This window comes from Rana temporaria, chromosome 3, assembly GCF_905171775.1.
Source record: "Rana temporaria chromosome 3, aRanTem1.1, whole genome shotgun sequence".
NCBI classification, from domain to species: Eukaryota; Metazoa; Chordata; class Amphibia; order Anura; family Ranidae; genus Rana; species Rana temporaria.
In genome coordinates this window covers 29,815,610-29,831,212 of record NC_053491.1, presented here as the reverse complement: position 1 = coordinate 29,831,212, position 15,603 = coordinate 29,815,610, and the positions used below count along the sequence as shown (strand labels likewise).

At 44.7% G+C, this 15,603-nt stretch overlaps 1 protein-coding gene across 2 annotated transcripts in view; it reads left to right on the top strand.

Annotated features, from left to right (window-relative positions):
• SLCO3A1 (solute carrier organic anion transporter family member 3A1) overlaps positions 1-15,603 on the top strand; it is a 508,525-nt gene that overhangs the window by 338,439 nt on the left and 154,483 nt on the right. For both annotated transcript variants that reach the window (XM_040342366.1, XM_040342365.1), the window contains exon 3: positions 10,931-11,029. In XM_040342366.1, coding sequence (XP_040198300.1) covers positions 10,931-11,029 — 99 coding nt within the window. The remainder of the gene's footprint in view (positions 1-10,930; positions 11,030-15,603) is intronic.

The window sequence follows — 15,603 nt, the reverse complement described above, 5'->3', positions numbered from 1 at the left end:
GGGCTCACTTCTTCTTGTATATTTTGTATATTATACATAGGTGTGCGCAGCCTAATGCATTAGGGTGTGCACCCTTAAGCTCAAACACACATGCATGTGTCTACATATATATGACCCTGGGACATTGATCTCCCTGCTGGCACAGTGAAAGAGAAGAGTATAAAAACTTCTCTTATGGCAGAACTGGTAAGAGGGAGGTCTTTCCCATGTTCCTGTTGCTACACAGAGTGATAACACTAATGTGCATGGGGTGATTAGGGTGTGCCTGGGCACACCCTGTGCGCACGCCTATGTGTATATACCTTTTTTAATTCTCCTTATTTATTTATTTTTGTACTTGTATTTAATAAATATTATTCTAACAAGTCTGTATATCCTCTACTGCTCATTGTGCCTTTAAAGTCCAACATTGGGTTATTCCTGCCTTTTTTTTTTTATACAATATGAATAATACTATGTACAATAATAATAATAATACTAATAATACTAATAATTCCCTCACCGCCATCATCGGTGAGGGAATCAGGAAGTGAAGCATTGCGGCTTCACTGCCCGGTTCCCTGCTGCGCATGTGCGAGTCGCGCTGCGCCGTCCTCGCTGTTCCCCGCTGTGTTCTGGGAGCCTTGTGTTTGGCGGGGGGTGGCGGGGGCACGGGAGGTGGCGTATTGCCCGGAGTTTCCCGCAGAGTCTATGCCTGGAAGTAGGTGCAAATACCTGTCTTAGACAGGTATCTGCACCCCCCCTCCCCCCTGAAAGGTGCCAATTGTGACACCGGAGGGGGGGGGGAGAAATCCGATGAGTGGAAGTTCCACTTTAGGGGGAGCTCCGCTTTAATGGTAACATTATTATTAACAGTAAAACGATTACTACAGGCAATCCTCAGATGACAAACAAGGTTCTGTAGGTGTGTTCCTAAGTTGAATTTGTATTTAACCACTACCCGACGGCCGTACGACTTTATACGGCCGCGTGGTGGTTCTCAATCTCTAACTGGCCGTAAAAACACGGCCTGCGCGCGCATCCCGCGGCGGGGGCGCGCATGCGTCCGGCGGCGCGCGCGTGCTCGCCGCATCGCTGATATGCCGATGCGAGTGCCTGGCGGCCATGATGTCCGCCAGGGACTCGGGATCGGCGGGCTACAGGGACAAGACGTGGAGCTCTGTGTGTAAACACAGAGCTCCACGTCCTGTCAGGGAGAGAGGAGACCGATCTGTGTCCCTTGTACATAGGGACACATATCGGTCACCTCCCCCAGTCACCCCCCCTCCACCTACAGTTAGAACACAATTTAGGGCACACATTTAACCCCTTCCTCACCTCCTAGTGTTAACCCCTTCAATGCCAGTCACATTTATACAGTAATTAGTGCATATTTATAGCACTGGTCGCTGTATAAATGTGAATGGCGCCAAAAATGTGTCAAAAGTGTCCGATGTGTCTGCCATAATGTCGCAGTCACGAAAAAAATGCTGATCGCCGCCATTAGTAGTAAAAAAAAATAATAAAAAATAATAATAATTATTTTGTAAGCACAATAACTTTTGCGCAAACCAGATGCTTCTTGCGATTTTTTTTTTTTCCCCCAAAAAATATGTAGAAGAATACGTATCGCCTAGACTGAGAAAAAAAATGTTTTTTATTATAGCAACAAGTAAAATATATTGTTTTTTTTTCAAAATTGTCGCTCTATTTTTGTTTATAGCGCAAAAAATAAAAACCGCATAGACGATCAAATACCACCAAAAGAAAGCTCTATTTGTGGGGAAAAAAGGACGTCAATTTTGTTTGGGAGCCACGTCGCGCAATTGTCAGTTAAAGTGACGCAGTGCCACAAGCTGAAATTTCACCTGGTCAGGAAGGGGTATATGTGCCCAGTAAGGAAGTGGTTAAGGTGGACATTTTTTTAAAGCGGTTGTATACCCTCTTGTGAAACATGCACCTACAGGTAAGCCTACATTAAGGCTTTTGTATCAGCAAAGGGTCAAATACTTTTTTCCCTCACTGTATATATGGGGCTTTGATGTATAAAGACCACTCTGATGTAATGAGGGGCTCTCATGTATAAGGGGGCTTCCGATGCAATGGAGGGCCACTGATGGGAAGCGGGGGGCCGCTAATGCTCATGTAAATGGGACTTTGATGTATAAAGGCAACTTTGATGTGATGGGGGGCCTCTGATGTGAAGGGAGGGGGGGGGGGGCTCTATTGTGAAGTTAATTTTATTAAGGTGGTTGTGTGCATAATCCAAGGCTCAGGTTTCCCATTGATAAGTAACATTTGCATTTTTTTTTTACATACAGTAAAACCTTGGTTTGTGAGCATAATTCGTTCCAGAAACATGCTTGTAATCCAAAGCACTTGTATATCAAAGCGAATTTCCCCATAAGAAATAATGGAAACTCAAATGATTCATTCCACAACCATTTATTCATAAGTCCTTCAGTTTATACTCCTTATAAAGATTATAGCAATGTGATAGGTTGTGTAACCATAAAATGTCCATCCACAAATGGAAGCCTCCACAAGGGGATTAGAAGCAAAATCCAGCAGGAGCCACAGAGTATAAAAGAGAAGAGAGGCGCCTGTAGCAATATGTTGCTAAATGTTGTACCTTCATTAAAGTGGAGTTCCACCCATAAATATAACATTACATCAGTAGTTTTAAAAAAAATGTCATTAGTCCTTTAAGATTTTTTTTTTTTTTTTAGATGCCTTCAAAGTGTTGTTGCTAGGCAGAATAGTTAATCTTCCCACTTCCTGCACCTAGGTGCTTAAGCTTCCTAACCTACACCACACAGACTCCTGGGAATGTAGTGGGTGTAACTTTCCAGGAGTCTGTGCACTCCCCAGTCTCGAAGAATCATGTGACTTGGACAGTACAGGTGCTGAAACCTGATCTGAAACCTTTTACACTGCTTGTGCAGCACTGAGCATGTGCGAGATCTGCAAGGCTGAAATCCAGGAAGTCATACAGTCTGGCTTCATGATGCCCACACTTAAGATGGCCCCAGTCAATTTCTATTTTATAAAGTGTCTAAATGCTGTAACAACCTAACAAAACGGACCTTAGTTTACAGACTAACTTTACTAGAATACATTAAGCTTGTGTATTACAGGGGTATTTATATATAAAAAGTGAAATTGTGGCTGGAACTCCGCTTTAAATATAACCATATTGCTACACTTAGAGGCGCCTTTCTTCTCTTTTATACTCAGTTGTGACATGACGCTACTTGTATATCAAGACATCGCTTGTATATCAAGTCAAAATGTATTAAAAAATGTTGCTTGTCTTGCAAAACGCTCTCAAAGTTACTCTCAATCCAAGGTTTTACTGTATTGGACTGGAATGCCTCTGTATTTTGCATACTTTTAAAGGGTGGGAAAAAAAAAGGTTGCGAAACGCCGCTCTAAAGACACGGAAATTAAGCTACTTTTCATCTGAAGAGCACTTGAATTTATTTTTCTCTCTTTATTATGTTGATGACAATATTATCTTATTCCGAAAGCTTGTGGCTGAGCATTTCAGAACTATGATTGGTAATCTTGAGTCTGATTATCTCTATACTTCATGCTCATTCAAATCAATTTATATCCAATTAGAAGCAGAATCAATACATTCTGGGGCTTAAAATGACTTTTTTTTGTGACCATAAGTAAGAAGATAATGACCAGAAAGAAGAGAGATGAGTGAAGTCAGGCTTGCCGGCACAGAGCAGGCAAAGCGGAGACTGATCTCAGTTGCTTCCTCACCTATACCCGACATTGGTCATTTTGAAGTCTACCAGAAGCCATGATGTCTTCAGTCCCTCATTACAAATTCAATCGAGTTTGTGTGATTACAACTGCTAGCAACGTGGGTAGGGTTGTAAACAGGGGAGGGCTGGCAGGGGGGGCAGGGTGGAAATCTCCTCCCGGGCTGGTGACACTAGGCACAGCCACCGGCAGCCACTACCAAATACTGTTTTTGGAGAGCAGGAATATGCCTGCTGGAGCTCTGTTAACACAGGTTACGGCCGCTGCTCACCTCACACTGTGCAGCCGTGCCTGTGTCAGCTCCGAGGTAGATGGCTGCAGAGCTGAGCTATGTCTCGTCTCACACATAGCTCAGCCTCAGCGCACACCAGCGCTGACATGCCCTTCTCTCTCTGCACAGACACGAGGAGAGATAAAGCTCATCTGCTCCTCCTCCTTCTGAGTCTGTCCTGCCCACACTCCCCAGGCTGCCGCCCACGATGTCGGCAGCTGAAGCCGATCAATCGCTCGTCTCTCGGCTGCCCCCGCCGCCATCCACGGTGAGGGAAACAGGATTCCCTACTGCGCATGCGTGAGTCGCGCTGCGCGTCCTCACTGGTCCCTGTTGTCTTCTGGGACCTGTGTTTCCCAGAAGACAGCGGGGGAGGACGGAGTAGGCGCCAGAAGTGGCGTAGGTCGCCGCGATCACCGTGGTGATCTATGCCAGGAAGTAGGAGCAAATACCTGAATTACACAGGTATCTAAGATGCTCCCTCCTCCCCCCTGAAAGTTGCCAAATGTGACAGCGGAGGGGGGGGAGGATTTCAAAAAGTGGAAGTTCCATTTTTGGGTGGAACTCCGCTTTAAGGTAATTTGTAGCCTTATTATTTCACTTGCAGCAGCACAGTTTAGTACATTCAATGACTCTGTATTTGCACTAACCCCTAATTTTCTTAATATAATCATTCGGGGTGGAAACCCTTTCTTCTAAGGTTCATTGTCTATCAGAACTAAAGACCCTAAAAGCTTCTCCTAAAAATCTATGGGGCAGATCCACATACAATTAGATGGGCGCAGCGTATGTGAGATACGCTACGCCGCTGTAACTTATTTTTGGCAGCTTTGAATCCACAAAGAATTTGCGCCGTAAGTTACGGCGGCATAGTGTATCTCTCGCGGCGTAACAACACCTAATTCAAATTGGCGAGTAGGGGGGCGTGTTTCATTTAAATGAAGCGCGTCCCCGCGCCGAATGAACTGCGCATGCATCGTCCCTAAATTTCCCGCCGTGCATTGCGCTAAATGACGTCGCAAGGACGTAATTTTTTTGGACGTGGACGTAAATTACGTCCATCCCGATTCACAGACGACTTACGCAAACGAAAAAAAAAAATTCAAATTAAACGCGGGAACGACGGCCATACTTAACATGGCAGGTTTAACTATACGCCGCAAAACAGCAGCTTTAACTATACGCCGGAAAAAGCCGCCTAGAGACGATGTAAGAGAATGCGGCGGTCGCGCGTACATTCGTGGATCGGAAATAGCTAATTTGCATACTCGACGCGGAAAACGACGAGAACTCCACCCAGCGGACGCCGAAGTATTGCATCTAAGATCCGAAAGGCGTACGAAGCCGTACGCCTGTCGGATCTAACCCAGATGCCGTTGTATCTTGGTTTGAGGATTCAAACCAAAGATGCAATGCGGGAAATTTGAAAGTACGCCGGCGTATCAGTAGATACGCCGGCGTACTCTCTTTGTGGATCTGCCCCTAACTGTGCAAATTGAAAAAATATTGTGGATGTTACTCAACTGTCCTGTAGAAACTGTTAATTTGTATTATTACCAGTAGATGGCAGTGTAGATTTGTGTCTAAATACAATGCATAGTTTCTTGTAGCCTGTGCTGTGAGCAGCGTATACGGTTTATTTGGATTATTTCGGGTATGTAGAAAAAATGGAATTTGCTGAGAAATTCTATATAGTATTAGCTGGTCTACACTAGAGCTGATCGATTCTCGAAAAATGTGGATCACAATTTTTTGCTTAGAATAAAGATCACGATTCTCTGCGTAACAAAAAATTGGCCTAACTTTACAGTTTCATTTTTTTTTTATTATTATTATTAACTGAAGTGTATTTTTTCCCAAAAAATTGCGTTTGAAAGACCGTTGCGCAAATACCGTGTGACATAAAATACTGTCATTTTATTTTCTAGGGTCTCTACTAAATATATATATATTAGGGCTGTGGAAATTAAAGATTAATTCCTCGATTAATCGTTATTTTTTTTGATCGATCAAAATTCTTTTGGTCGGTACTAGTGGTGCAACGGATAGTAAATCCGTGATCCGAACGGGTCGCCATATGTGGATCGGCACACCACGTGATCCGCGAAGCTCTGCTGCTGCCTTGGCCATGGGAAAGGCCACGGCTTCAGCCTAGCTTCCGGAGCGGCCGCCATCTTGGTCCACCCGGCGGCAGCCTAGGTGAGCCTAGAGTGGCGAGCTGATGTCATCACCCGGCCTCAACTGCTCGTGTTCGGCCGGCTTCTCTGGTAAGACTAAGCAAGCACTACTCTTCCTATACAGTGGGGGAGATGTGTGTGGATATTACAGTGGGGGAGAGGTCTGTGGATATTACAGTGGGGGAGATGTCTGTGGATATTACAGTGGGGGAGATGTCTGTGGATATTACAGTGGGGAGATGTCTGTGGATATTACAGTGGGGAGATGTCTGTGGATATTACAGTGGGGGAGATGTCTGTGGATATTACAGTGGGGAAGATGTCTGTGGATATTACAGTGGGGGAGATGTCTGTGGATATTACAGTGGGGGATATGTCTGTGGATATTACAGTGGGGGAGATGTCTGTGGATATTACAGTGGGGGAGAGGTCTGTGGATATTACAGTGGGGGAGATGTCTGTGGATATTACAGTGGGGGATATGTCTGTGGATATTACAGTGGGGGTGATGTCTGTGGATATTACAGTGGGGGAGATGTCTGTGGATATTACAGTGGGGAAGATGTCTGTGGATATTACAGTGGGGAGATGTCTGTGGATATTACAGTGGGGAGATGTCTGTGGATATTACAGTGGGGGAGATGTCTGTGGATATTACAGTGGGGGAGATGTCTGTGGATATTACAGTGGGGGAGATTGTGGATATTACAGTGGGGAGATGTCTGTGGATATTACAGTGGAGGAGATGTCTGTGGATATTACAGTGGAGGAGATGTCTGTGGATATTACAGTGGGGGAGATTGTGGATATTACAGTGGGGAGATGTCTGTGGATATTACAGTGGGGAGATGTCTGTGGATATTACAGTGGGGGAGATGTCTGTTGATATTACAGTGGAGAGAGGTCTGTGGATATTACAGTGGGAGAGATGTCTGTGGATATTACAGTGGGGGAGATGTCTGTGGATATTACAGTGGGGGAGATGCCTGTGGATATTACAGTGGGGGAGATGTCTGTGGATATTACAGTGGGGGAGATGTCTGTGGATATTACAGTGGGGGAGATGTCTGTGGATATTACAGTGGGAGAGATGTCTGTGGATATTACAGTGGGGGAGATGTCTGTGGATATTACAGTGGGGGAGATGTCTGTGGATATTACAGTGGGGGAGAAGTCTGTGGATATTACAGTGGGGGAGATGTCTGTGGATATTACAGTGGGGGAGATTGTGGATATTACAGTGGGGAGATGTCTGTGGATATTACAGTGGAGGAGATGTCTGTGGATATTACAGTGGGTGAGATTGTGGATATTACAGTGGGGGAGATGTCTGTGGATATTACAGTGGGGGAGATGTCTGTGGAGATTACAGTGGGGGAGATGTATGTGGATATTACAGTGGATATTACAGTGGGGAGATGTCTGTGGATATTACAGTGGGGGAGATGTCTGTGGATATTACAGTGGGGGAGATGTCTGTGGATATTACAGTGGGAGAGATTGTGGATATTACAGTGGGGAGATGTCTGTGGATATTACAGTGGAGGAGATGTCTGTGGATATTACAGTGGAGGAGATGTCTGTGGATATTACAGTGGGGGAGATTGTGGATATTACAGTGGGGAGATGTCTGTGGATATTACAGTGGGGAGATGTCTGTGGATATTACAGTGGGGGAGATGTCTGTTGATATTACAGTGGAGAGATGTCTGTGGATATTACAGTGGGGGAGATGTCTGTGGATATTACAGTGGGGGAGATTGTGGATATTACAGTGGGGAGATGTCTGTGGATATTACAGTGGAGGAGATGTCTGTGGATATTACAGTGGGGGAGATGTCTGTGGAGATTACAGTGGGGGAGATGTATGTGGATATTACAGTGGGGAGATGTCTGTGGATATTACAGTGGGGGAGATGTCTGTGGATATTACAGTGGGGGAGATGTCTGTGGATATTACAGTGGGGGAGATTGTGGATATTACAGTGGGGAGATGTCTGTGGATATTACAGTGGGGAGATGTCTGTGGATATTACAGTGGAGGAGATGTCTGTGGATATTACAGTGGGGGAGATTGTGGATATTACAGTGGGGAGATGTCTGTGGATATTACAGTGGGGGAGATGTCTGTTGATATTACAGTGGAGAGATGTCTGTGGATATTACAGTGGGGGAGATGTCTGTGGATATTACAGTGGGGACTATATATGGTGGTGATCTGAAAAATGTATGCACGTTATAATTAATCAAAATTAGTTGATTAATCGATAAAAAAAACGGATTAATTCGAACACGAACATTTTAAACAGTAACAACCCTAATACATATATATACAATGTTTGGGGGCTTTAAGTATTTTTCTAGCAGAACATACTGGTTTTAACTTGTAAGCAACAAGCGTCAGAAAAGGCCCTGGTCAGCAGGTGGTTAAATTGACCTTATTTGCAGACCGAAGTTCATCCCTTTGATCTAAAAAAGAACCAAATGTTACATTGTTTATAGTTATCTCAGCACTGAGCAGTGTTGATAAACATTTGCCGGATGCAGAAAAACACTGGCTAGCACACATTTAACGCCGACACCTGCCGATCCTTCGTTACAGAGGAAGAATGGCGATCTGCCTATGTAAACAAGGAATATTGCTGTTCTGTCAGTACAGAAGGCATGGATCCTGTGTTCCTGTTAAGCAGGGACACCGATCAATAACTTCTACTAGTAAAATTACCTCCCCCACTACACTGAATCACAGGATAGGCACACATTTAACCCTTTGGTCGCCCCTGATGTTAATCCCCTTCCCCCGTGTCTGAAGCCCTGTTTTGAAGCAAGTGTAAATGAGCCTTGAATGTAATTAAAATAGCAGCTCCATATTTTGCTCGATCTTCATTGATTTAGCTATATATATATACGTGATCCTGCACTTCTGGGTAGGGGGCATGAATGCGCGCCACCGGTGGCTCCCTCCTGCTGTGATTATACACAGCGGGAGCCAATCGTCTGGTATGGTGAACTCGATGTCTGCCGTCACCCGCCAATCATCCTATGTAAACAAGGCAGATTGCCGTTCTGACAGAAGGCATGGCTTCTGTGTTTCATGTCTTCCCCTTGCAACGCACCTCCCACGCTATAATAAAACACGGTTAACCCCTTGATCACCCCTGATGTTCAACCCTTCCCAGCCAGTGTCATTAGTACAGTGACAGTGCAAATTTTTGCCACTGATCACTGTATTAGTGTCACTGGTCCCCAAACAGTGTCAGATTTGTCCATCACAATATCGCAGTCCCGCTATAGCTCGCTGATCGCCGCCATTTCTAGTATAAAAAATAAATAAATAAGAATTCCAGTATATATATCACATAGTTTGTAGATGCCAAGGCCTTGTACACACGACCGAACATGTCTGCTGAAACTGATCCGCAGACCAGTTTCAGCAGACATGTTTGGTTGTCTGTACGGCCGACCGGACAAATGTCCGGCGGATCGGACAGGTTATCAGCGGACAAATGTTTCTTAGCATGCTAAGAAACATGTCCGCTGGAAGCCTGTCCGTCGGACATGTTCGGTCGTCTGTACGACTCACCGAACATGTCCGATCGGCCGCCATCCCTCGCATGCGTCAAAGTGATTAGACGCATGCGTGGAAGCATTGACCTTCCAGGGTCGCGCACGTCGCCGCGTCATCGGCGCGGCCACGTCACCGCGCTGTCTGTCCGCGCGGATTTATGTCTGATGGTGTGTACAACCATCAGACCGAAATCTCCGAGCGGACATGTCCGATGAAAACGGTCCGGCGGACCGATTTCAGCTTACAGTCCGTCCGTGTGTACGAGGCCTAAAGCTTTTGCGCAAAGCAATCAATATACACTTATATTCTTTCTTTCTTTTTTACCAAAATGTTTTGATCTTTTAAAACATTTTTAATTGGATATGTTTTATAGCACAAAGTAAAGAATATCGTTTTTTTTTGGGTTTTTTTTTCCGTTTTTTGTTGTTTTTATAGCTCAAAAAATAAATAAAAACATGTTTTAATCCAATAACACCAAAAAAAAGCTCTATTTGTGGGGGGGGGGGGGGGGGAATGACATGGATTTTATATATGTACAGTGTTGCACGAAAATTGTTGTTCAATTGTCAGTTAAAATAACGCACTTCCATTTCGGGGAAAAAAAAGCTGGGTCATGAAGGGGGGGGGGGGGTAAGTCTTCCAGGGGTCACGTTATATCAGCTGCTAAAATTACTTAAAAAAAAAACGAGGGTTTATATGACTTTATCTTTATTAGATGATCTACGTAAATACAGGGTAACTGCCATTTTTTTTTTGTCTTTCTGAACAAGTACGTTTTTTTGCAGCTATAATATGACTATAATCACATGTAAATTCTCTGTGTGCTGAAAGAAATGAAGTACATTGGAACATAAACCGGTCAGGTATCTCCCAGCTTAATGAACGGCGCCTGTTCTTTTTGGAACTGCGCGGAGAACTTCATGGTAATTTAGTTTTTTGTTATGAATGTGCGGCAGAAGGGCTACAATTTAGCAGAGAGCTTTGAAATGACTTGTGCCTGTTCCTCACACCTGCCTTACTTACATGCAAAACGACTGTAGCTGTTGAAGACTTACCCACCGTGTGCCCAGCGTGTGCCCGCAGCAGTCTTCTTCTTTGTGAAAAGCCTTGCCTTCGGTTCATTTTAATTACTGAAACAATATTCTGTTTGTTTTGCAGGTATCCTGTTCACGATGTTGGTATTTGGACCTGCCTGTGGCTTTATCTTGGGATCTTTCTGCACCAAGATTTACGTGGATGCATTACTCGCAGACACAAGTAAGTGCTTGGATATGTCAACCAGTGTTCATTTTGATGTCAAGTTTTGATTTAGTTTTAGTCTTTTAACCACTTCAGCCCCGGAAAAATTTACCACCCCCCCCCCCCCCCTTCCTGGCTAGAGCACTTTTTGCGATTTGGCACTACGTCGCTTTAACGTTGCACCCAAACAAAATTGACGTTCTTTTTTCCCCCACAAATAGAACTTTCTTTTGGCGGTATTTGATCACCTCTGCGGTTTTAATTTTTTGCGCTATAAACAAAAAAGAGCAAAAATTTTGAAAAGAAAAGCAATGGGCCAGATCCTCAAAAGAGATACGACGGCGTATCTACTGATACGCCGTCGTATCCCTGTTTCTATCTTTGGAACTGATCCACAGAATCAGTTTTCCATAGTTAGGCAGAAGATCCGACATGTGTAAGGGACTTACACTGCCGGATCTTAGGATGCAGTACCGCATCCGCCGCTGGGGGCATTTTGCGTCGAAATGCCGCCTCGGGTATGCAAATTAGCACTTACGGAGATCCACAAAGCTTTTCAGCTTCGTTTTTTCTCCGTAAGTATTAAGTTGCATGTGTAAAATTAGGGCTGCTTTTACAAAGTGTAAACTGTTTACACCTTGTAAAAGTAGACCCTTCTGTCCAGCGACGCGTTTTTTTTTTTGTTTTGAATTATTATTTTTTTCGCCATATCTTTTTTTTTCCCAACGCAACTTTATTGACCCGTCGCAATCCACAAAGCTTAGCGTAACGTAATTTTGTGCTATGCACGTCGGGAAAATGACGTCACGAGCATGCGCAGTACGGCCGGCGCGGGAGCACGCCTAATTTAAATGGGAATCGCCCCCAGTTGAAGAGGAATGCCTTGCGCCGGCCGGATTTAAGTTACTCCGCTCAAAATTTCTAGGTAAGTGCTCTGTGGATCGGGCACTTAGTTAGAGATTTTGCGGCGGTGTAACTTAAAAAAGTTACGTTGCGCCGGGTTTTTGAGGATTAGGCCCAATATTTTTTACTTTTTGCTATAATAAATATCCCCCCAAAAATATATATAAAAAAAAATGTCTTTCTCAGTTTAGGCCGATATGTATATATGTATATGTAAATCGCAATAAGCGTACATTGATTGGTTTGCGCAAACGTTCTAGCGTCTACAAAATAGGGGATAGATTTATGGCATTTTTATTATTATTTTTTTTACTAGTAATGACAGCGATCTGCGATTTTTATCGGGGCTGTGACATTGCGGCGGACACTTTTGACACTTTTTTTGGGACCATTGACAATTATACAGCGATTAGTGCTAAAAATAACCATTGATTACTGTATAAACGTCACTGGTAGGGAAGGGGTTAACACTAGGGTGCGATCAAGGGGTTAACTGTGTCCCCTATAAGGCCCCGTACACACGACCGGATCTATCCGCTGGGATTGATCCGCGGATCAGTTCCAGCAGATAGATCCGGTCGTGTGTACGTCCGAGCGGACATTTCCCAGCGGATAAAAATCCAGCCGTCGGATTCCCAGCGTAAAAAAAATTCTTAGCATGCTAAGAAATCTATCCGCTGGAATCCAGTCCAGGGGACTGATCCGGTCGTCTGTACAGACTCACCGGATCAGTCCGTCCGATCCCATCCCTCGCATGCGTCGTAATGATTCGACGCATGCGTGGAAGTATTTACCTTCCAGGGTCGCGCACGTCGCCGCGTCATCGTCGCCGCAACGGCGCGGCCACGTCACCGCGGATGTATTCCGCAGGGATTTCGATCTGATGGTGTGTACAGCCATCAGATCCAAATCCGCCAGAGGATTTATCCGCTGGAAACGGTCCGGCGGACCGTTTCCAGCGGATATCCTCTCGTCTGTACGAGGCCTAAGTGTTTCTAACTGTAGGGGGATGGGCTCACTGGGACATGACAGAGATCACTGTTCCCGACCCCTGGCAATGTCACCTGTCAGAACGAGGAAATGCCTTGTTTACATAAGCATCTCCCCGTTCTGCCTGTGTACAAGGCTATTGCGGGCCACCGAAGGACATCAAGTCCTCCTGACCCGCGGGCACACTCCCGCAGCGGGAGAGAGCGCCCGCCTGCAACTGAACCTGTGCGAGCTGTCGTACAGCTACGGTGATTCATGCAGGCGAGCCACTGTGCCGCCGTCAAACAATGGCGGATGGTCTTAAAGCAGGTTGTATAGTCCCATAAAAATGTTTACATTTTTTTTCACCTGTAAGACAAAAGGCATAATGATACTTAACTTAGAATGAGGCGTCGGTAACTTACCTGGTCCACGCCGAGGTAGCTGACATGTTGCCTCAGTGTGTCTTCCGGGTATCGCGGCTCCAGTGCTGTGAGTGGCTGGAGCCTCAATGTCATCACTCCCGCGCATGCACGCGGGAGATTTCTTTCCGGCAAGCCGAGAATCTCCTGTGCGCATGCGCCACTGCAGCGGCTCATTGTGAGGGGAATATCTCCTAAACCATAAAGGTTTAGGAGTTTTTTTTTTTTTTTACAGGTAAGCCTTAGGCCCCATACACACGAGAGGATTTATCCGCAGATACGGTCCAGCGGACCGTTTCCACGGATAAATCCTCTCAAAGATATCCGCTGATTTCGATGGGATGGAGTGTACACACCATCGCATTAAAATCCGCGCGGAAATCCTCTGCCGATGACGTGTCGCGCCGTCGCCGCGATTATGACGCGGCGACGGGCGCGACGCTGTCATATAAGGAATTCCACGCATGCGTCAAATCATTACGACGCGTGCGGGGAATCCCTTTGGACGAATGGATCCGGTAAGTCTGTACAGACGAGCGGATCCATCCGCTGGAATGGATTCCAGCAGATGGATATGTTGTGCAGCACAACAAATATTCGATCTGCTGGAATCCATCCCAGAGGAGATTTCTCCGCGGAAACAGATCCGCTGGCGTGTACACACCATAGGATCTATCCGCAGAAACCCATTTGCTGGGATTTATCTGCGGATGGATTCTATCGTGTGTACGGGGCCTCAGGGTCCTTTCACACGTGCGGACCGTTTTTTAAATCAGTTTATTATCATTAGTTGATCAGTTTTTTATCATTAGTTGATCCGTTTTACATCCGTTTTTCATCAGTTGTTATCCGTTTTTCATCTGTTTTTCTTCCGTTTTTCATCAGTTGTCATCCGTTTTTCATCTGTTTTTTCATTCGTTTTTCATCAGTTGTCATCCGTTTTTCATCCGTTTTTCATCAGTTGTCATCTGTTTTTCATCCGTTTTTCTTCCGTTTTTCATCTGTTTTTCATCCGTTTTTTTTTTTTTTGTTAGAACTTTATTATTATTACATATTTTGATGAAAAACGGATGTTAGCGTATCGGATGTTAAACGGATCGTCCGCTAACATCCGTTTTTCGTCCGTTCCGTTTTTTTGACGGAAGAAAAATAGGGTTTCCTTCCGTTCAAAAAAACGGAGCTTAACGGAGACGGATGTTAACGGACGTTAGCGGATGCTCATCCGCTAACGTACGCTATCCCATTGGAAAGCATTGCAGTCCGTAAACGGACGTATGAAAAACGGACGAACGGTCCGCACGTGTGAAAGGACCCTTATTATAGGTAAAAGTTCCAAAATATTACTATACAACCGCTGTAAAGTGGTTAAATAAAAAGCCATTTTAGTTTTACAGTAAAACCTTCGATATAGAGCAGTGGCGGCTGATGTTATTTTTTTGGGGGTTGGTCAGTCGGTCAGCGGGACCCTACCCCCCCCCCCCCCCCACCCTGACACTTACCACTCCCCCCAGGAAGTGAGAGGAAATCCCTGCAAATTAAGGGAATACCTTTGGGACCCCCATGTCACCCCAACTGGTGTCCCCATTGGAAGATTTCCCCTCTATTACTTTTCTGGGGACAACCCAAAATTTGGGGATTTTATTTTACTTTCACTTTTAATATTAAAGCGGAGTTCCACCCTAAAAATGAACAGCTTGCCTTTAATGTAAAAAAAAAAAAGGAAATTAAAAAACATTTTTTTTTTTACTCATTTCTATCTGGCTGTTACTAGGCAAATTTCGTAATCTGCCTAGTTCCTGGTTCTAGGTGCTTCAGCTTCCTGTCCTAAAACCCCATTGCCTCCTGGGAAATGATGACACTCATTTCCCAGGAGTCTCTGAGCATTACTTTGCCTACAAATCGCCCAGCATGCACCTCTCCCTGAAAAGCAGGAAGAAAAAGGAACTGGGTTTCACATGCCCACACATAGGATGGATACGGCCACAACATGAGCTGGAGGATATAAGGCAAGTGTTTGCAATGATTTCTGGAACGATTGGAGAGTGTATTGATAGGTTTTAGGGACTATTTAATGTGATTAATTTTAGCTTGCAAAAAAAAAAAAAAAATATGCCCGGAACCCCGCTTTAATGGTAAACAGGACAAATAGAGAGGGGGGATCTCCCCAATGGGGACACAGACAGCAATACAAACTAACATGTGTTCTAATCTATCTCTACTCTATGCAATACTAAAAAAATAAGTTTTGCCTTTAATTATACTTTAATTATTCATTGGCATTTATTGTACCAACCTGAG